The sequence below is a fragment of the Nasonia vitripennis genome, chromosome 4 (assembly GCF_009193385.2).
Source record: "Nasonia vitripennis strain AsymCx chromosome 4, Nvit_psr_1.1, whole genome shotgun sequence".
Taxonomy (NCBI): domain Eukaryota; kingdom Metazoa; phylum Arthropoda; class Insecta; order Hymenoptera; family Pteromalidae; genus Nasonia; species Nasonia vitripennis.
This window is the reverse complement of record NC_045760.1, coordinates 18,656,785-18,678,475: the sequence shown is the minus strand read 5'-3', so window position 1 is coordinate 18,678,475 and position 21,691 is coordinate 18,656,785. Positions and strand designations below refer to the sequence as shown.

The 21,691-nt window shown below is 39.6% G+C and overlaps 3 protein-coding genes across 5 annotated transcripts; 1 reads left to right on the top strand and 2 right to left on the bottom strand.

The window, feature by feature from the left end:
* Window positions 1–592: 592 nt before the first annotated feature.
* On the bottom strand, window positions 593–3,511 carry Or89 (odorant receptor 89). Of its 3 annotated transcripts, none has more exons than XM_031928463.1 (6): window positions 3,375–3,511; window positions 1,930–2,334; window positions 1,466–1,855; window positions 1,187–1,391; window positions 878–1,033; window positions 593–797 (listed from the first exon to the last, which is right to left on the bottom strand). In XM_031928463.1, exons 2-6 carry the CDS (start codon window positions 2,313–2,315, stop codon window positions 744–746), a joined length of 1,191 nt encoding a protein of 396 aa, XP_031784323.1. In that variant the 5' UTR covers window positions 2,316–2,334; window positions 3,375–3,511; the 3' UTR covers window positions 593–743. The 3 variants fall into 3 exon arrangements, with proteins under 3 accessions (XP_031784323.1, XP_031784322.1, NP_001177515.1); XM_031928462.1 differs by lacking the exon at window positions 3,375–3,511 and adding an exon at window positions 2,403–3,008; NM_001190586.1 differs by lacking the exon at window positions 3,375–3,511 and having other exon boundaries at window positions 744–797; window positions 1,930–2,315.
* Window positions 3,512–4,684: 1,173 nt separating this feature from the next.
* On the bottom strand, window positions 4,685–6,237 carry Or88 (odorant receptor 88). Its single transcript, NM_001190585.1, has 5 exons — window positions 5,876–6,237; window positions 5,411–5,812; window positions 5,106–5,310; window positions 4,829–4,984; window positions 4,685–4,735 (listed from the first exon to the last, which is right to left on the bottom strand). Exons 1-5 carry the CDS (start codon window positions 6,235–6,237, stop codon window positions 4,685–4,687), a joined length of 1,176 nt encoding a protein of 391 aa, NP_001177514.1.
* Window positions 6,238–14,370: 8,133 nt separating this feature from the next.
* Window positions 14,371–21,269, top strand: Bgb (big brother). Its single transcript, NM_001142384.1, has 3 exons — window positions 14,371–14,749; window positions 14,992–15,183; window positions 20,127–21,269. The coding sequence occupies exons 1-3, from the start codon at window positions 14,561–14,563 to the stop codon at window positions 20,484–20,486; spliced, it is 741 nt and encodes a 246-aa protein (NP_001135856.1). The 5' UTR covers window positions 14,371–14,560; the 3' UTR covers window positions 20,487–21,269.
* Window positions 21,270–21,691: the final 422 nt, after the last annotated feature.

The window sequence follows — 21,691 nt, the reverse complement described above, 5'->3', positions numbered from 1 at the left end:
TGGATAAATGTGTATGGAAAAAAATAAACGTCATTTATTCTAACAATTCGCTCCTATAAGTAAAAAAAGAGTTTAGTTTGCCGAGCTAAGGAGGGGTATCTCGCTACAATATTCAGAGTTAACTGACAACTTTATTGTGTGAAACAGAATTAAAGGCTTTTGAAAGGTCATGATAAATGGCGTGGACCTTAGGTGGCTATACTATGACTACCAGGGCTATACTTGAAGTCCACAGAGTCGTACACGTTGCACATATCTATTGGAATTCACCTGTACAGAGCAATTATTATTATAACGTATAAAGTGATTCTGGAAAATGTCATCAGTTTTTTATACATAATATATAAGTTATTTTTATTCAGTCTTATAGGCGCATGGACGAATCAATTATGGAGATTAGAACAGTTATACGACTAACCTAAGTGCGGATTTAGGCGATCTAGTGCTATAGCTATAAAATTGATTTTTTTTTATAATAAAAACAGATCTGATAAACACGTTTGTCCATATAATGTGTTAGCGTAAAATAATAATTAATATTATGATAATATTTACTTCTGAATGACATCGGATGAAAACGTCTATACTCGAATTGAACTGCTTTATTTATATAAATTTCCTAATATAATAGATTTGCACTATGCAAGATGCATAGTTTTCTATACACTATACAGTATTTATAAATTACATATTATTGCACTACACAACAATTCTTCAATTAAAGATCTTGTAATTAAGTATCATTAGCCATGAGATCGTCTCAATACATTGAAAACCGAATAAGATACTTTTAAAATCTGTGGAGTCAAAAATTATTGTTCAACAAAGGCACAAAAAAACTCTTTCTTTTACATAATAAACACTTAAATTAACTTACACTTAAAAAAGTTTCAAGCGATAGAACAATAAAGTGTCCACAATACATAATTATTGGTTTGGACGCTCTCATCATTATAAACATTAAATCTTTACCAGACTCATTACTTAATACTGTCCAGTCAGCATCGTAAACCGCCTGATGAAAATTTAAGCTCTGCAATAATGCATTAATTATTTTCAACAAAAGACATAATTTAATTACAATTCGTGTATGCAAATGTTTTATTAATCAAAATATGCACATAACTAAGCTTTTAAAGTTAAGAACACAAAATATGCATTAATATTCAGTCTACTTTATGTATACCTCAAACATCAGTTTGTTACCGAACCAACAATAAATAAATAATTCCACAAGAAGGCAAATTGAATAGAATAAAACCATTATAAATTCGGTTTTTGTATCTGGCTTTGTTGACAATTGAAATATACTTGCAGATACGACAATGGAACTAACACAAAACTGTTGAAATATTACAGATTTGAAAATTTCATTAACCGTTTCTGCAATGCTGAGAAAATATGTTATTAATTCAATAACTAAAAATTAACATGATTTACTATTTTTTGTTGACCACATACATACCTGAACAAATAAAGATGGTGCTGAACAATTTGTTTTATTAACTTCAGTTCATACTGATGAACGAGGTGATCTGACTTTTTTAGTGATCGCAAGTTTCTAATGATTTGAGGTAATTTCTCTAAGCGTGAACTAAGAATTTCGAACTGACAACAAACTTGATATACAAATCCGTTAATCAATAAAGTACTACCAATTATACCGCTTCCTACAAGCGTAACGCCCAAAGTTTGATGCATATAGGATAACCAATAGAAGAAATCAGTTTCTATGCTATAAGGCAACCAGACTTTCATAGGCAATATTCGTTCATCTGCCTTCAGAAATAATGGCGTAGTTACCATGTTAACCATAGTTACATTAACAAGAACAAAACAAACTAATGTAACAACTCTAGTTGAAAAATTATTTAAACAAAATTATGTTTGTAAGCACCTAAAAATTGAAAATAAAGACAAGCATTTTACCTGATTGTTGCATCATATCTTTGCTGTATAGACCATTCATCGGCAGTTCGCGGAATGCAATGACCATTCTCAAACATGTTGACTAAATCTATCACTTTTTTACGATGTAGCATGATAACGAAAATTTTTTGTAGATTTGATAATCCTGGAGGTATGAGAAAAAGTGTCTCAACAAATTGTGACCAGGTTTTAGACATCATCAGGTAGACAGTGAGGGAACAAGATTGTATTGTCATCAAACCAATACAAACGAAAGAAAATAGATTGTATTTAAGTTTTCTCTGATTTTGTGTCCAGTCTTCCGGCATCCACACGCCACTCCAAGTCAAAACCTTAAAAGGTACTTGTAATATTCGCATTTTTTCCAATTGTTCGATTATTTCCATACACTGGACGCTTTTTCTACTGTAATTCATTTAAATAAATTAGTCACAGTATTTATGATATTATAATTTGGTAGTGCTATATGCAACCTTTATGAACAAATTTTGAAAACCATTAGAAAACCATTATAACTTGAACAGATTCTTAATTTTTTCATTTTTTTATTAATGTGATGTGATGCTAATTATTTTCCAGACACGTTTTTGTCTATTTTTCAACACCCTTGACTGCTACCCTGGTAGAAAAGTGAGGATATTATGCTCAGAATTCTGTCGAATTTTTTGGAAGTTTGCCAGAATCTGTAACAGAACCTTTTCATATATCGTGGGAGTGGTGCGACGGTTAGTGCCCAGAATTCTGGAGAAAAATCTGGCGAAAATAGAAAGAGGCAATTTGAGGTTAGGAGTTTAGGATAACCATGCACATATATTGATTTGTTTAAAACTCGATAACTACACTTATTCATAATTTCTGCTAATAATTCAGATAGCATGACTTATTGAAATAAAAGTTGATGATTTGGTTCAGTTATTGGCGGAATGAAGTGTAGTTGTACGCATAATATGTGTAGATATTGTAGAGTAGGGCTGTATTAAATAAAATAAACTGATAAAATCGATGATTTATTAGCAGAAATTATGAATAAATGTATAGTTATCGTGAATCAATATGTGTGTGCTTGTCCTAACCTTTTAACTTCAAATTATCCTTCTTCTACCTTTGCCAGAAGTATGCCAGAATTTTGCCCACTATCTGTCGCCAGACGTTTCTGGGCACTAATTCGTGACGCGGCCAAAAAATCTGGCGAATTTTCTACTAGGGTATTTTATAGGAATTGTTCATATTATCAACGCGCCCATCACTTAATATAGTTTAACACAATTTAATTAATTGAAAGTAGTATTATATAAAAATTCTGTTCATTCATAAATAGTTTCGATTTTAGTAAATAAATGAATATTATGATGAATACATTTTTTTTAATTTAAATGAATCAAAGCCATGCTAAATATTTAACTTGTACTTTCTTACGCTAAAAACTTTTAGATTTATTTACCAACCCAGTCTTTTTCACTTTTCAAGGATTTGGTAAGACAATTGACGCCATACAATTATCTGATATATGAAAACAGATTACTCTTAAGTATAATGGACAGAATAATAGATTAACCTTGCTCTATTGATACTATGTTAACATTTTGACGAAATTTCAAATTGGTAATAATATAATATTAAATTGACCAGATAATCATGCTTATAATAAGAAGTAACGATGATAAAAAATTTAAAAACACAACATTTCTGTCATGTTTTTGAAAAGATATAATAATCTCAGATGAGTAATTCGAGAATAAAATTCATCTCTGGGTGTAATTTTATAGTTATAAGTTTACAATTTTACGAAAAAAAAAATCCAACTTATTCTTCAAATTCTCATCTTCGCTTTATGCAAAGCAACATTTGACTGACTTCTGCCTTATAAGCTCCAGAAATTAATCGATATAATTACGTCTTATCGTACAGTCGAAGAGTATGAGAATGGTAGAGGCTGGAAAAAATTCCTTATGCTAAACATTGCTTGTAATATCTTTAATAGTGCTATTATAGAGAGTTAATAATTCTTACTTGCAACCCTTACCCTTACTAAGAATTTTAAATTAAATTACCATGGCTGTAGTTTGAAAACATTTACAGTATAGTGCCGCTACTTGCAAAGAACACATCTTTTTATTAAGGGTTTAGTATTTTTCATTTCATTCAAAAAGTATAATATTTTTGAAATTCTTTTAAAGAAAACAAAATTTAAGTTTGGTTTAATATCGTTACAAGCGAATATAATGAATCCAACTTAAACTAAAATAAAGAAAGATCAAAACAGAACTTATTTTCTTTAGATGTGTACTGTCCTTTTTTTATTATTTAATATTTAAGTTATCAAACAAAAATTACGCATGATTTTAGAGAATACTTTGAGTATATACACTCTTGTGTTAGCTTTTTAATTAGTTTAAAAAAAGAGAATGGAGTTTTCGCGCAAATTTGTATTTCTATGTAAATCCATTGTACCCTTACAGAAAATTAAATAATCTTTTGAATACAAAAAAAAAGAATTTTTCTTAAGAAAGAGATCCGTGTAAAATAAGGCCCAAGAAATAAGATGTGATTAGTTATTTCTAAAAAATGACGCTAAATTCCACAAATTTTATGCACGCGCATAAATGTACACTATTATTTTTCTAAATTTTAAGAACCATATATATTAGCAGTATTATTAAATTTGAAAGTCATTTGTAATTTTAGTGTTTAAATTTTTATTGTAATTCCATTTCAGCATTATCAACATAAACCAATATTACTAAAAGAATTGTTGTTATTTCGACCTTCTAAACAGATTCAAAACAGAATAAGATACCTTTAGAATCTGTAAAAATAAACGATTGTCAAAATAAAAAGATAAAAAAGTCATAGCACACACAAATTCAATATACGAGTGGGTTTAAAGTGTTATACTTACGCCTACATATGATTCCAGAGATAAAACAACAAAATGTCCACAATACATCAAGATTGGCTTCGATGCTCTCATCATTATAAAAACTAAATCTTTGCCAGCATTTGTACTTAAAGTTGTCCAATCTATTTCATAAATGGACCGTTGGAAATTTAAACTCTATTATCCATACATTTAGGTTTATGAATATTTCTCATTATATTATTATAGACACGATATATATATATATATATATATATATATAATATATTATAATTAGAAACAATTTAATTCGACATACCTCCAGCATAAGCTGATTGCCAAACCAAGAATAAATATAAAAATCAACAAGAACACAAATTAGATAAAATAAAACCATGAAGAATTCCATGTCAATCTCTTGTCTTGTTGACAACTGAAAAATACTTGCTGAAACAACAATGGAACTTATGCAAAACTGCTGAAATATAACCGACTTGAATGTATCGTTAATATTTTCTGCAATCCTGCAAACAATCTTATTTGTGCTTTTCATAGAAAATTTTGCTATTGATCTACAAAATGTTTAATATCTTTATTACACGACGTAAAAACTACAAAACCAACCTAAATATACAGAGATGGTGCTGAACATTTTGCTTTATAGCTCGTCGCTCATACTGATAAATCACGTTGTAAGGTTTCTTCAATGACCGGAAGTAATCAATGACCTGGGGCAACTTTTTGAAACGGCAACTGAGAATCCTGAACTGACAGCAGACGTGATACATAAATCCATTGATCATCAGAGTGGTACTGATTATACAGTATCCTACAAATATAACTCCTACAGACTGTTGAATAAAAGTGAGCCAAAAAATAATATTCAAATCCATTTTGTAGGGTAACCAAATTCTCATGGGCAATGTACGAGTATTCATTGTAGTAAAATACGCATCAAACAAAGGCGATGCAATTAAGTTTGCAACAGTCAAGTTCATCAGAATGATACAAGATAACGTAAGAATCCTATAAACAAAAAATATCAAAGCTTTTGAATGAATTTTTTTATTGAAACACACAGTATTATACCTGATATTTTCGTCGTATTTTCTTTGTATTAACAACTCTTCGACATTGCGTGGAATGCAATAATCATTTGAAAACATTTTTTCTAAATCCATTAACTTTTTACGATGCGCAACAACGACATAGATTTTCTGGAGATTTTGCAGACCTGTAGGTACGATAAATAAAGTTTCGAAGAATTGCTCTGAGTTTTCAGACAATATCAGAGTGATACTTAGAGTTAAAGACTGAATCGCCATTAGAGTAATGCTTGCAATAGAATATAAAGTCCATCCTTGCTTTTCATACTGGCTTGTAAACTCTTTGGGCATCCAGATGCCAGTCAAAGTCATTAATTTGAAAGGTAGTTGTAATATTGTGTGCATGTTTCTAAAGAATGATAAACTTCTGCCTGTTTAATCTTGATCTGATAATAAATTACCCGATAACACCAATAACTATTCATAAACACATAATGATTTTTTATAACATGAAAAACATTGATAGTCCGAACCACGTAAATCTAATAAATTATATATAAAGAACAAAATCCATCTCAGTTATATAGATTTTCTCGTTCGGCTTCAATATTAGCATTGCTCTCAAATCTATCAAAATTAGCGATGGGAATTGCCGATTCGATATGCGCATCTTCTAGTTAGTTAATAATACTTATAAAACAAATACAGGCTTTCACTGCAAAACTTCAGATGTACATTTCAGCGTGCACAACAACTATAGACTATATAACATTCTCTTTCTGAGCTGTAAAATCAATCAATATATAATTACCTGTTATTATACACAAATGTTTGTAAATTCGTTTTATAGGTACATAATTTATCTGTTATAGCCTATAAACGCTGGATACCAGGAGTAATTTTTTATGCACGGCTTTTCTTGCTATTTTCTAGGTGGTGCAATTATAAACACTTAAAATACTCTTTCTTGTACCCCTGATGCATTATGAATCTTAAATGAGTTTATCGAGGCTTTACATCAAACAATTTTCAACGTTCTTAGTTTTGCTTCAACAGTTGCCATGTACACTTAGCTATATGAGTCAACTAAAAGTATCAACAGGACATGAAGTTGTCAACTTTAAAATTTTAAAAGTATACTATACTTCTATATGGTAACTCATGTTTTATTGACTTTAACAAAAAGGTGGGTGGTTTAAATAAGGACGATCTAATGGTATATAAACATTTTTATTGGACATTTTTTTATTATACAGTACACATTATGAATCCCGCGTGAAACTACTTAGCTTTTTGTGTCATAATTTCTAATAGCCAAATTATAATTGCCTTAAAAATATGTTTGAAAATGTATACAGTCGGATTTTAGGAATATTCAAAGTAATTTGTTTAAGTTAAAAGGTCAGCTCTATTCTAAGCAATTTTGATCTTGTCCGTTTTAGGCATAAAAAGCTTAGTTTACTGTTTTTATATTATTTCACAAAATGTTCAGCTTATTCATTTTTTAACAGACCTTTTGCTTAAGATTATGCTGTGCAAGTACAAATTTCTTTAAATGATGCAATTCTGTTTATAATTTCTATAGCTATGAGTGCATTTTCAATAACCTATGCATAAATAGTACATCAGGATACATGTGACTTAAATAGTTCTTTTTTACACGGCGCAGTTAGCACCCGAGCGTAGCGAGGGCGCTAAGCGCCGTGTAAAACTGAACCATTTAAGTCAAGAGTATCTTATAAAATTTTATATCGCAGATTGCTAAAGTCCGGAAGTCTCGCCTATTCGTGACTTAACAGCGGATTTTAGCCACACTGTGCTATAAAAACAATTTTCGATACAGTGTGCGTAAAATGCACTTTTACGCACGCTCCACGTGCTTTTAAGCACATTTTCCGCCCCTGTATAAAAAAATAACGTTCGATACACGTGCGATAAGTTGATTTTGCGCACTTGTATCGAAATATACTATTTCTGTGCTTTTAAACAATATTAACGAATACAAATCTTTAATTTAAATTAGCTTAAATTAACTCTAACTATATTTGCTCAACTTCTAAGACGTCACATAATTTGTATTGTCGCAAACAATAAACTACGATATTCAAATTTTTGTTATAGTGTTTGTAAAAATGGATTTTCATTGTATAAAATGATTGCAGCCTTGAAAAAATTGGTCATTTTTAGCAATAGATCATTCATTAAACTTTGTTTATGATGTTTATTCATCGCTTGTGCGCATTTTTTCAGTCGGTTTCTTTTATTAAAAGCTATTTGTATATACTATTATATCATAATACTTAAGAATAAACTTTATTTCTTTTGCTCCTATACCTAGTTTTTTTTTAAGCATCTGCAATTATTACATGAATCTCCATACAAAAGTATGTATATTTTTGTAGAAAAGCAGAATCACAAATCTATTGCACCATCAGTTTCAACAAAACTATACGAAGAAGAACCGAATCAGCGAGTCTTGATGCATTTCGATTTGCTCTGCGTGAGTGGGTATTTATTCTTAAGTTTACCACTCATAATTTCGGTCAGTCTCTTGAATAGGATAAAGTTGTCACGCGCAATCTGCGCTTGACGTTCGCGCTCTAGCTGAAGTCTTTTGGCGTCGTAGCGCACATGCGGCCGACGATCCGGTGTCTTCACGTTCACCGTCGGCGTCGCTTCTCGTACCTTACAACATTTAGCATTACTTAGGTTTAATTGAAGGTGACCAGTCGACTATTAAATGAAAGGTATATAGAGTCATACTTGTGTTCAAATGTTTTTATTATAATTTTTAAACTTTGGCACGTTAAGATTAAGAAAGTTTCATTATTAAAAATTGCATTTTCAGCCAAAAGTATATTTGTAATTGATTTAGATTCAAATTAAGTGAAATAATTTTCTGCATTATCGACTGGTAGTAGTCGAGAATTAGTTCTTATTACTCTCTCCAGAGGGCGCGTCACAGTAGTTTCGCAAGCACATGAATATATGTTCGTATTTTACTTAGCATATTGTGAATTGAATTCAAGGGTAAGAATCGATAAAATTCATTTTCTCTACAAATATCACTATATAGTTTACTATTTTTGAGAAGATTTTTAATTCTGCACAATATATTTATTACTGAAAAAGGAAGTTTATTAGTAATTTTACAAGTGCCGCCTGATACAACTGATATGCGCCATGATATGAATAATATATAGGTAAATGATTAAAATATTGTAAACTATTATATATTAATTCTGAGATGATAAGTTCTGGATTTTTGACAATCACTGTGAAATAAATCTAAATTTGAACAAATTGCTTGACTAAAATAAATTACATGTAGGTATTACCATAAACGCAAACTCATTTCAAGCCTTAGAAATAAAAAAAGGATGTTTGGTTCAAGGTGATAAACAACAAAAATATACACTTATATTAAAAAGTCTCTCGCGTAAATATAGAATAAATTATTATTAAAATCAAAAGATTTTTATGATAAAATAACCTACCCTCGTGCGATGCTGTTCGAAAGACCGACGATCCCAGCTATAATCTGCAGATTTGCAATTACGACTTGACGCACTTTTACTGTCGCGAGTCGATGACATTTTGACATTGCGACGATCTCGCTAATCGAAGGATGTCGTTCTCTTTCACATTTCAGAGCTACGGTTGCTGCTTCGCTGCCGTCGGACTTGGTTTGTTCGATACGAACAGTCGACGGTGTGTCGCAGTCTCTGTGGCAACGTGTATAAATAAGGGAGACTGCGACTCACGTGTGTGTTTATACAGTGCGTGAATTAATCAAATCAAACGCAGATCGCAACGATTATTGCATGAAATTTCTATAAGGGAAAATACACTTTCGCCTCAGATATTTGCGTTTTCGTGTGTGTATGTGTGTGACACATCTCATATGTGCAAATCCACAGAAAACCGGACACTTCAGGGGGTCCGAGTGAACAAATTTGAAATTTGGGAGCACACCTACCCGACCACTTTTCTTCGTTCTTTAGGTCATATATAACCCGAAAAACCTTGGGTTCCCAAGATTAAGAAATACCTATTTTTCTGCCGGGCAGTCCAAATTCTCTTATGGGAATTTAACACGGGGAAAATTATCGAAAACAAGCCACGATTCAAGTTTACCCACTCAGTGTATGAAGGTGCAATCCAAAAATGTGTATTGCTAGGATGCAAGTATCAGAAGAGAGCCTCAATTTAACGACTGGTAAGTTAAAAATGGCTGCCTGTGCAAAAAATTGTTTTTCTCTTTTTTTTTTAATTTTTATAACTTTTGATCCAAGCAGTCAATTTCAACCATCCGGGGCTCAAATTAAAGCTCTTTCCTTCTACTTTCGTTTTGAAAATTTGGATTAACATTTTAATTTTACGATCAGCTATGTATATGCCTATCAATTGTGGCCGTTTTTTGGCCGTTTTCCTCGCGTTAAACAACAGTGCCCCGCGCGGTTTCTCGTGTATACACTGCCGAGCGCGGAATTCCGAAAATAAGTCCTCACAAAACTTTACAGCAGCTCCGTAAACATAGCTCGCAGAATTATAATTGCAGCTGCGTTGCTTCCGAATTCGGAAGGACGTTTCGGACAGAGGCCGCAATTGAGAAACCGTCAGTTGTAAAATCATCCCGACTCTCCCGGACGGTTTATTTTTATTACCTGCTGTATAGTAGAGTTGTATATTGCGGGAGTGTAGAGACTTGAAACGAGAGGCAGCTAGTTGATTTTTATGACGGTGTCGCAGTGTTAGAGCAAGGGCCCGCGTTTTCTTATACACGTAGATTTTCGGCGATCGAGCTGAACCGAGATTCGCGGTATAAGTATATATCTTATAACAATAAGCAGATCTGCACAAATTAATTTTTGTGCACTCAATAAAGTTAAAATAATTAGTTAAAACAAAAATTCACACTGAACTGAGAAGAAGAAGCTCCGAATGTGTCGCAGCCACGTTAGATCAACACAATGAAGCGATCGATATGGAAGATCCAAATAACGTATCAGTGTCATCTCCGTTTCCGCGCACAAAGCCCAGCTACACGTCGCCTATAATCCGAGTGTATCTAACACTAACGAAATTAAATCTCATAGAGATCCCTCCCACTTCCGTTGAGAACAAGAAGCATCGTGCTCAACGTAGCGCAAGAAAATCAAGAATAGTCGAGGATCTTCCCATCGTAAAAAACGACGACAAGGCTCTCCCTATCCGAAAAACGGAAGCTCGGCAGTCCATAAGTTTACGGAAAAAACGCCGATGCCGTCACCTTCATTGTTGAGCGTATATCATTGCCAGCGCGCGACGGGAGGCGATGATTGTGTCGGTGCAGCTTTTTGTGCGTCTTCTCAGGAGGGAAGAGGCTATAGCCGGAGGCAAAGATGCGACGATTGGTTTTTGGCATTCGATTAGTATTGTGATGTTGGCTATTGTATACGTGCAGCAAATTTTGTACCGGCTGTCGGGAGGTAGTTATATTTATGTTTGCGAGATGCTCTACCTACGGTTTTTTGTATGGATTGTAGTACAATAAAGACAATTTTCGTTTTCAGGCTTCATTCAAGTACAAAGTAGATCTATAGTCATATAGCGATGAGCTAAGCTAAGTTTCATCTTAAAATAAAAATTAAAACGTGCACGCACGCGCGGCCTAAAAAAGCCTACTTTACGCCCTTGGTACACAGTATACTATTTTGAACGTACAACGAAGGAAATGCTCGCGCAAAAGTAGTTTACTAAATTTTATTAATCCATATGAATGGGCAGTTATTCGCGAGCGCGACTTATGACAAAAGCGCTCAATATATATTTCCCTTCCGAGCACAAATTTATTGTAAATAAAGTCCTCAGGCCCACAGGGCCGATGGCTCTGAGGGAGAGAGCAGAGTCACAAAGGATGAGCGATAGACAAGCATCAGCGAAGTGAAGTCGAGAGAGGAGGGGGCAATAAAATCGGCAGGCAGGCGCGCAAAGGGTCGTCGAGATGTTAATCCTGACAATGATGCCCTCGAAGGGATCAACGAGCCACTCGAGAGATGCTATAGGCACTGCGCGCGCATTAGATATATTGTACGTACGTCGTATATAATATAAGTGCGAGAGAAGGAGACGCGACGCGACGCGACGCTCATAAGTGGATGGGAGGAAACATACGCTTCATACATATAGGTATACGCAGGAAGGGAGAGAACACTCGCGTATGCGCACCGGAAAAATGGTGGACGACGGTTTCGCTTTTAGGGAAACTCGTCATGAATTTGCGTTTGAATTTTTGAAAATTTTTTGATTTTTTGATTTTGCATTCTGATGAAATTGTCTCGTAAAAATATGCGTAATTGTTAAAAATATTCCGTTCCGAGCATATACGAGCAGCAAAAATTAAATCCATCAGTTCGCTCGGGCGAGATTGCGAGCACTCGAAAAACCAGTAAACATCGTTCAACCGAAAGCTCAACTATCCTGCGTGCGCGCACTGCCAGGTTTCAAACAAAGACAGAGCTATACTTACACGCTCAAACCGAGAGCACATACGGTTCGCGCACATGCGCGTCGTTATACACAAAAGCGATGAGAGAGGAGGGGACTAGAGACTGCAGGAGAGATAGCGCTCGACAGAGAATCAGGAGCACTTCCCCCGGGTGTTTCCTATATCGAATTCCGCGCGTCTACACGAGGCCGACGACGGGGTTATTATTGTGCGCGTAAGCGGGGAAAGAAAAAAGGAAACGATGCTGGCAGGAGAGAGCGAGAGGAGGAGGTCGCTGCGCGAGCGGCCTTTGTATAGAACAGTGGAAAAGCTACGTAGGCCCAGCCAATCGGAATCGAGCGCGAATTTATCGGCCATTCGCTGCGCGAAGTACCGCGCTGGAATAGAGGAGCGGACGGTTGCTTTGGCCGCTGTATACCTACCGATGCCGCCAGAGCTCGGATTTATGGCGACGGTGAAACGCAGTTTTGTGCTATGAGAGAAAGTTTCTTTTTTCTTATTGAGATTTTAGCGCGCGCGAGTATCAAAATGTATAGCATACTTTTCATCGAGGACTAGTAGTGCGTGTCGATATTAAGGTAGTACTACCCTTACTGTGGTAGTCAAAACAAGTCCACTTTTTATATTTTGTTTATTTGCGAGATACACATGATAATAGAAGTTGCATAAATTAAGTTACATTATAGTATATTACAATACAAGTGGCATAAATAGTCCATTACGGCACAGCGTGCTAATACACGCCGTGCCGTAGCGGACTATTTATGCCACTTGTATCGTAATATACTATTATAGCACTGACTATAGCATAAATCCGCTGTCACGCCTATCCGTGGCCTAAACAGTCTATTTTTTCACCCTGCAGTTAACGCCCGAGCGTATAGCGAGGGCGATCAGCACGGTGCAATAATGGACTATTTATGCCACGGATAGGCGTGACATAGATGCGGATTTATGCCACCCAGTGCTATAAAATAATGATTAAACATTCTCATCAATAAACAATTTTATTTACTGTAATAACTTTTTTTGAACTTTTATTTGTTTATCACTATGCTCACATGTTCCAAGTTTAGATTTTAGAGGTATCAACTTATTCGTTACATGTTTATCTACTAATTTGCAAGGCTTGGGTGTATTCTGAACGATCAGTTTTGTGAAATCAAGCAATAACTTTTGTCACATGCTCCAAACCTTCACCAAATTTTAACTGAATGTTTATCTTATCTTATCTAACAGCGCTGTATGCGCATACCAAATTATATCAAATTCTGAACGGACAATCACTTTTGGGTAGTACTACCTTAATGACTCGAACGCCTTCGAAAGATTGAAAAATAGTATAGTTTACAAACAGCAATAATTTATAACCGCGACAATCAGAACATTGTTTGCCAAATCATACGCTCCACATCTGTCTCGCCGCAGTTGAAGCGGTTTTAATACAGAGAAAATAAAAAAAAATGTAGTTTCAATTCAAAGGGCATTGCTCTCTTAACTGTCAAAAGTTTTTGCTTGGGTAACGGGGTTTATTGACTTCCAGTAAAAGAAGGTCCGTTTACATATTAATATAAGAAAAAAGTTGTCTAATTTTGACGATTGTATCAGTCGAATACAGTAAATACGAGCTATTTCTAGAAGCAGCCAGAAAACGCGACAATGCAGCTTCGATTTTGGTGTTGCTATTTTAGTTAACATTCTTTCGTTAACGAATTTTTGATCGTCTATTTTCAAAATTCTGAACTTTTTTTGCATAAACGAGGCTGATCCGAACCCCAGCCCAGCCTCCCCTGATTTGCGAACGCACACGACCCATTCGCATTCCTCTCGTTCCGCTATGTATATATCCAACGCTGAAGAACGAGTTTTTCTCTCTCTCTCTCTCTCTCTCTCTCTCTCTCTCTCTCTCCTGCATCCATCGTGGTGGGCTGGTCTCGGCCCCTCTCCGCTCCCTTCGACCCCGTAAGCACCCCCGCGGTGGGGGTAACGGGGAGGCGTGGCCTCGAGATTCGCTCGGCAGATCTGCTGGCGCACATCGGCCGAGGCTCAGTCAGTCTCCAGCGAGAGTCCGATACCGACTGTACACGCGTGCGCGCACGTCAACGCTCGAGAAATTTCGCGTTCGGATGAGTTGTCGTCGGCGCCGTTCTCCCCGCTGTTGTTGAGTGAGAGGTGCGGATTGTTCACACTGACCTCTGTTGAAAGCAAGTGTTCACGACGTACGACCACGGCTTAGGCATGATGATGCACAGCATGAGCGACCACACGGCCGGGGGCCTGGGGGTCGGGGTGCTGCCGTTCGATGGTATGGGCATCTACGAGCAGCCCAGGCCCAGGCTCGTCTTCAAAATGCCCAGAGTCGTGCCCGATCAGAAGTCCAAGTTCGAGAACGACGAACTCTTCAGAAGACTCAGCCGAGAGAGCGAGGTTTGTGCGATTCTCAATTCTGACGAGAGAATTTTCTGCTGTATGCGCGCTAAGAGATTATCCGTGCGTGCATTTTTAACGAACGATCGCTGTGAGAAAATCGAGTACAGAGCGTGTATCGTGCGCGACGTCCTTTTCGCGAGTCGCCAAGTCGCTAGCAGCGAGTAATGAGTAACTGCTGGAAATAGTCTATACACACGGTAGCGTATTATAGCGACTTTCATGAAATCCTTCGTTTTCAGGTGAAGTACACCGGCTACAGGGACAGACCGATAGAGGAGCGCCAAGTGCGCTTCCAGAACGGTTGCCGCGAGGGCCACACCGAAATCGCATTCGCCGCGACCGGAACGAACCTTCAGCTGGTTTTCGGCGTCAGCTCCGGCAATTTCGCCGGCGATCCTCGGGAGTGTGACTTCGACAAGGAACACGGCAAGGTAAGCCCGCGAGTTTTCTCTCATATTGCCCTTGTAGTGCTTTGGCTCCGACGGTGCTGAGTTTTGAAATGAGTTTTTATACGCTCCTTGAATTCATGCCTTCCGCAGACTGTAAAAAAACGTTTCTGTCGATGCACTTCCCTGCTGGTCGTTTTTTTTTTTGCATATCGGCATCGATAAGATATAAGATAGATATTATTCGACAAATATTCGACGGATTACCCGACAAACTTGATCGGCTCTCGGGCTTTCTAAAAAGGAAAGTCTAATACTCCGAAAAAAAGGAGCCTTCGAATTCCAAACGCGCGCGCGCACCCTCGTAAAATCGAAGACGTCATAATATAGTACTCCGAAAAGAAGCCGTTTTCTTTCAGCTATATCCCGTACATCCATGTCCGCCGGCGGCAGCGGGTCCGGTCGCTCCTCTGCGCCTGCACCGTTAAATGTCCCGTTTGTCGCTCTCGACGGGGGTGCGCCCGTCGACTTTACAGCCTCATTTTCCGGAAAAACTTTCGAACCGGGCCTTTGTCCTCTCTGGGCTTGCCGACGGATGTTGACGTCTTACTCGTTTACGAGGGAGGAGAGAGAGAGAGAGAGAGAGAGAGAGAGAGAGGAGCCTATATCCAGAGTTGGTATATATTGGGTCATCGGGGTCTAATTGGGATTTAGGTGTTGATAGATGGAGGCTTCGATTCTCGGCCGGGACGAGTGTGTACAGCTGTTGCTCGAAGGCGGGGGCGGAAAAGGGAAAATAGGCACGTATTTGGAGGCGATTTCGTGCGTAATGTTGCGTTGTCTCGCTGTGACAGCGTCGACGATATCGACGAGCGCAGACAGACGCCTCTTGCACGCGAATTTCCGTGGAAGCTTCGTGGAACAATCTAGAGAGCGTTGAATTCCCATGTAGCACGCAGTCGAGAGTGAAAAGCGATCGATGGGTGAAATTCGTCGGGTCGAGAGTGGCGGCGGCGCGCTTGCGCGAAAATAGCCAAAGGGGGCGAACTATTCGCGAACTGCGCGCGCGCAAATGTCGAGGGGCGACGCCTCGGCGTCGGGACGCCGGACCGCCATTGCGATCGATACAGCCGGACGACGCCATCGCCTTTTTCGATGTGGTTGAGACGTAAAATTTTTTAACAAACGGAGACAACATTTTCGTCATAGTTTAAAAATTTCAACGTCGCGGATAGCTTCTATTCGGCTTTCCTAAATCCAAACAACAGGCTCGTTAGTATACTCAAACGAAAGTTCGAATCTGCCGAAAACGCCGAGACACCTGCCAAACCATTTAACCAAGAAGGCTTCGAAGACTCGGCTCTGCGTTTCGTTCAAGCGCGACACGCGAATTCACGTGATGATCCGCGGGCGAAATAATCGGAGACGGGCTTGCAAGAGTAGCGTCCATTATTGCAGTGTCTCCAGCTCCTGCGCTTCTCGAGCCATATGTTCTAGAGAATTGAAAGGACGCGCCGACGACGCCCGGGCAATTTGAGGCAATTAGCGCTTTTCGGGAAGCAGATGCTCTCTAATACATGCTATGCTGCGCTCGGGATGCGCGGCGGCATCGAGTTTCTCATAAATCTCGGGGAAGCCCTGTGCTTTTCGAGAACGTGAGTCGTGTCAAAGCAGCCTTGCTGCGTGTTCTCGAGTTTTGACAGATTTTTACGTCAGGGCCGCTGCTTTAGCTCGACGATTCGTTCGCCGCGTGTAAATAGTCGAAACGACATGGATTTTAAGATTTAAAACGTTCAAAAACTTACCGATTACACTTCATATATTTTTCGGTCAATTTCTCAAGCATTATTCCATGATATCACAACAGATCAGTTCGCCTGCCACAAGTCACTCTGCAAAAAATTAATAAAATTTCAAACTCGAAAGTTCACGGAAAGCTCGGCGACCCGTGCATATCATCGCGCGCATCGTAAATACAGTCGCGAACAATGCGAAATCGGAACAATTCCTCTCTTCGTCGTTTGTTTTTACAATGCGACATCGAGCGAAAGAGCGGCACGTGCGACGGCCCGCAGCGAGCGTTAATTACGCTTGATCCGCGTGCGCGATAGTGACAAAGGAGCGGGGATGTGTGTATGAATGCGTATGCATGTACATTCGTGCGGGGCGGATCTTTCTTATCTCTCAGGTACTCGAGAGGCGGATACGTCGTGAATATTCTGGACGGGTTCGCTTAATTGGATGTGTATATTACTATATTATACACGTGGATCATAATAATCACTGTTAACAATTATTTTGCTATGATACAGACAGAAGGGGCCGAGCGCTCAGAAATATTTTCCTCGGCGAACTTTGTCCTCGGTTTCGAGTGTTTTACGCTACTCAGGAGAGACGCGATTGATGCAGCTATACAGCTCCTAGGCCCTCCACCTATAAAGATTTTTACAGCCTCGGCTCTAGCCTCTTCTGTTCTCACCTGCGATTCACTCCAGTCCCCCGTATTTAGACGTTCCAAAGGTTCGAGGCAAAAAACGCGCTGCAGTAGGTATACACCGTGGTAGCAGCTCGTAAAATCGACGGAGAGCAGCGAAAAAAAAACTATTCGGGGGCCCGAACAGAACGAATCGGTCTCGCGGAAAAGTAATCTCTCTATGGCCTTGTTGCAGCGCAGTCAGACTGCGTTATAAATACACTCTCGCGAGAAATTTAACTGTGCGAAGAAAAATTACGAAAACCGACTGATCAAAGCCCGCGCAACAAAGGCTCCCGATTAATCACCCGTCGGACGCTCGCGAAACGACTTGTTCACGATCGTTAAGATTTAATAAATAACCCGCGCGCTTATGTCTGTGTGTGTAACTGTATACAGAGCAACCCTTTCTCTCATTCTCACGCGCGAAAAACAAACGCGCATGGGCGTGACGGCCATTACCTCGCGCGTGACACAATAATGAGCGGCGATATTTCTCAACCCTTTCGGTCGCGCTGCTCATTTGCATGGCCTGCAGAGTTGTCGGCAAAAAAAGCGCTGAAAAGGAAGAATCGCGCGCGCGCGAGGTCGAAAGTCACGAAGGAAGGGCTAGCCTGGTGTCGGGAGCACGGAGCGCACAAAAAATAACACGTGTACACTACGGAGCGAGCGTTTAGCTTTGAATACGGTTTGTCAGGTTGGATCGATGTTTATATTATAGCTTGTGATCGTCTGTAACGCGTATAACTGTTTACAGTGTGTTTCATAATACTTTGAAATTTTAACTAACATCCACATCGAAATTCCAAAACGGAAGCTCAAGGTCCCGTTGGCCGAACGTCCAATCGACACACCCATGCAGGGCAGAAACAAACGATGGTAGATTTCTTTCTCGTTTTTTGCCGGTTCGGGAGGGTAGGCGTTACCAGGGCGATTTTTTCGCTCCGCGCAACGCGTCCGAGCTGCTATGCTAAAGGGGGAGACATTCGTCACGGCGAAACGCGAGACAGAGAGGCGCATACGGTCAGCGAGAAGAGGAGGTGCAGTTGATCCAGCTCCGACGTTTATCTGGGGGACCTTTTCCGGGAGTGTGCGTGTGCATGTGTGTGTGCGACGTGACTTTGATACGCCCGACGCTTTGTCTGACTGAGGGACGAGTGCGCTGGGCGAATTTTGCGAACGAATCGCGCGCGTCTTTTAATTGAAAAAGTCAAACGTGTTCGCGCCGAAGCGTAAACAATGTCCCATCGGGGCTGGACTGTTACGTACAGAACGATTCGCGCTCTCGGAACATTCGATTACGCTGTATCGACGTCCCGCGGCTCGATTATCAAGCAAAACAGTATCCAGCCGAGCGTCGCGCCGTATAGCCTCGTCTCCCCGAGTCACAACAATGAACGCGCAATTACGACTCTCATGCTTCGTACGCGTCGCGCAGAAAACCTAATTTGCACTGCTTTTACTCTCTTTTTCTCTCGCTCCTTTGTCGAGGCGTACAAAACGAATTCCCTTCACTCGACTGCCAAATCGATCGGAGAGAAGCATGAGGAATCGTTGTGCTATACGGATTACGGTGATTTGCTTTTCTCGAATTTCTAGTTCTCGAAAACTATTAGGCGCCAGTGCCTGTAGCCGTAGACAGCGCAGCGAGATTTCCGGTTTGGCTCGCGCGGTAGAAGGAAATTGCAAGCCATTTCTGTAGTGCTCCTTGGAAGTCGAGCTCGGGTCTATTCGGCTGTCGATGGCCTTCGGAGAAAGATAGTATAAATTTATAGCCTTGACTCTCGGGCTTCCTTATTTTCTTCTTTCGCCCGTTGTTGTTATTCCCCGACATGGAAAGCCTCTCTCTCTCTCTCTCTCTCTCTTCGTCCTCGCTCGTGCGCCTTTTTACTTTTTGCTTTCGTAACGTAGACGCGAATTCACGAGAACGTACATCACTGACATAAAGAAGCTTCGATGGGAAAATTCTCGCGTCTACGCAAGCGCTGCTCCATCAATTAGCTCGACCGGTAGGAATAAGCGTCGCGGCGTCGAGGACTCGAGCTGCGATGAGTAATCCGGGTTTTAACGTCGGCGCGTATCTGTGCGGACTGGATTCGCGCGTATTATGCCGGACACGCGCTTTCGACACACGATCGCCAGAACTCATTATGCGCGCATACAGGAATCCCGCGTGCGTCTATCAAACTGCCTTACGCGACACGATTACGAGGAAACGCTCCTTTTCAACGGAAATCAGGTCCATCTCGTTCATTCTCTCGATTATTAAGCTTCATGGGTTGCTTAATCTTTTAAGTACATACATAGTGTATTCTGTATTTATTTAAAATTATTATTAGAAATTTTATTTCAAAAATTTTTTAATTTAAGAAATTTAAGAAATTTTATTTAAAAAATTATATTTAAAAAACACTGCACCGTCGGTAAAACAGCACAAACCTATACACTATCGAAAAACCTAAGTATATAATACCAAAACTAACCTTTGCGTTTCTTTCTCTCTTCTGTTCACTAGGTCCACCTGAAATCCCATCTGATAATGAACGGCGTGTGCGTCACGTGGCGCGGCTGGATCGACCTCGAGCGCCTCGACGGCGTCGGCTGCCTCGAGTACGACGAGGAACGCGCCGCTGAGGAAGACGCTCTTCTGCGCGACCAGATCGAGCGCTACAACCGTCGCGTCCAGGAGATCGAGGACAAGCATCGGGCCTACCGTACCGGCGGAGTCCAGGCGCCGCACCTCAACCACCACCACCATCACCACCACCACGGACACCACGCGCACCTCGGTGTACCTGGCACCGGACCTGCCGTCGACCCGCACCTGAACCATCGCCAGGATCCCGAAATGGAAGTCAGACTGCGCGCTTATTAAAGATATTGTTTGATTGAGAAGGAGAAGGGAAAGAATGAAGGGTGCGATATACGCGATTATGTTTTTTAGGTTATGTTCAGTTGAGGTATACTCTCTGGTAGAAGATGGACGGCGACTGGGCGAACGAGTGTACCTAATATAGGATAGCTCTTTTTTAATTCGACTTCTGTTAATAATGATATTGATAAAAGAATACTTCTTGTAATACGTCTTATTGTTTGTACATCATATTGATCGGAGATTACTATTAAGACTATCTATATAACTGCATCGATGGATGCATAATTTTATATTGTGAATTTTTGTTTTTTCATTGTAATCACTCACAATCGACTGTTAAAAAAGAAACTGACGTACGTGTAAATATTTATTTGTGAGTAAATTAGACTTGGAACCATGATTCTGACTTGCAATTTTCATCGTATACTCAAACTAGAATTCCTATCGTCGACGAACCACTTATTTCTGTGCGCGATTATAATTACAGTATTATAAAGTCAGAGAGAGAAAATCTGGAGTCGCGCACGCGCGCGTGACGACGGCTGATTCAGTCGGCGTGATTTCCGGCACAGCGCGCAGTATACGACATGACTCACGCGGCGCCGTTTCTCTCTCTCTCTCTCTCTCTCTCTCTTGGAATCTCTTATAATTTCGTCAGTATCGCATACTCGGGTTTGTAATGATTTCAACCGATCGCGCACGTCACGAGGATTTTGTTGTATGTACATATTTGTAAAGAGTTTATCTATTAAATATAATTTCCCTCGTAAAATATTCCAAATACACGCTGACTTGCTTTCTGAGCGACCTTCACTCTTTTCCTGCTCTCCTCTTTCCTCAACGATAAGACTCTCTCGTCGGGCTGTATATCAGCGAGCTTTAAATAAATCAAGTCAACGTTCTGCAGCGGCACGAATATTCCGAAATAAAAACCATGTCGCAACACGATCGTCGTGTCATCATGGCGCGTTGTCCAGTAGCGCAACGCGTTTCTCCGAGCTGCACAAAAAAGCGTCGGCGTCTCGACAATACGGCTCGGGAGGAAATCTTTCAATTCAGCTAAACGGCAAACCTTTCTCATCTCGCGCAGACGAGGCGGGGGGAAAAAAGTCCACAGCGCGACACAAAGACGAGTCGCAGTAGCGCAGTGGGTGTGTAACGTAAGTCGGATCTATTAATTCGGCGTCGGCCCCGCCGAGCTGAGG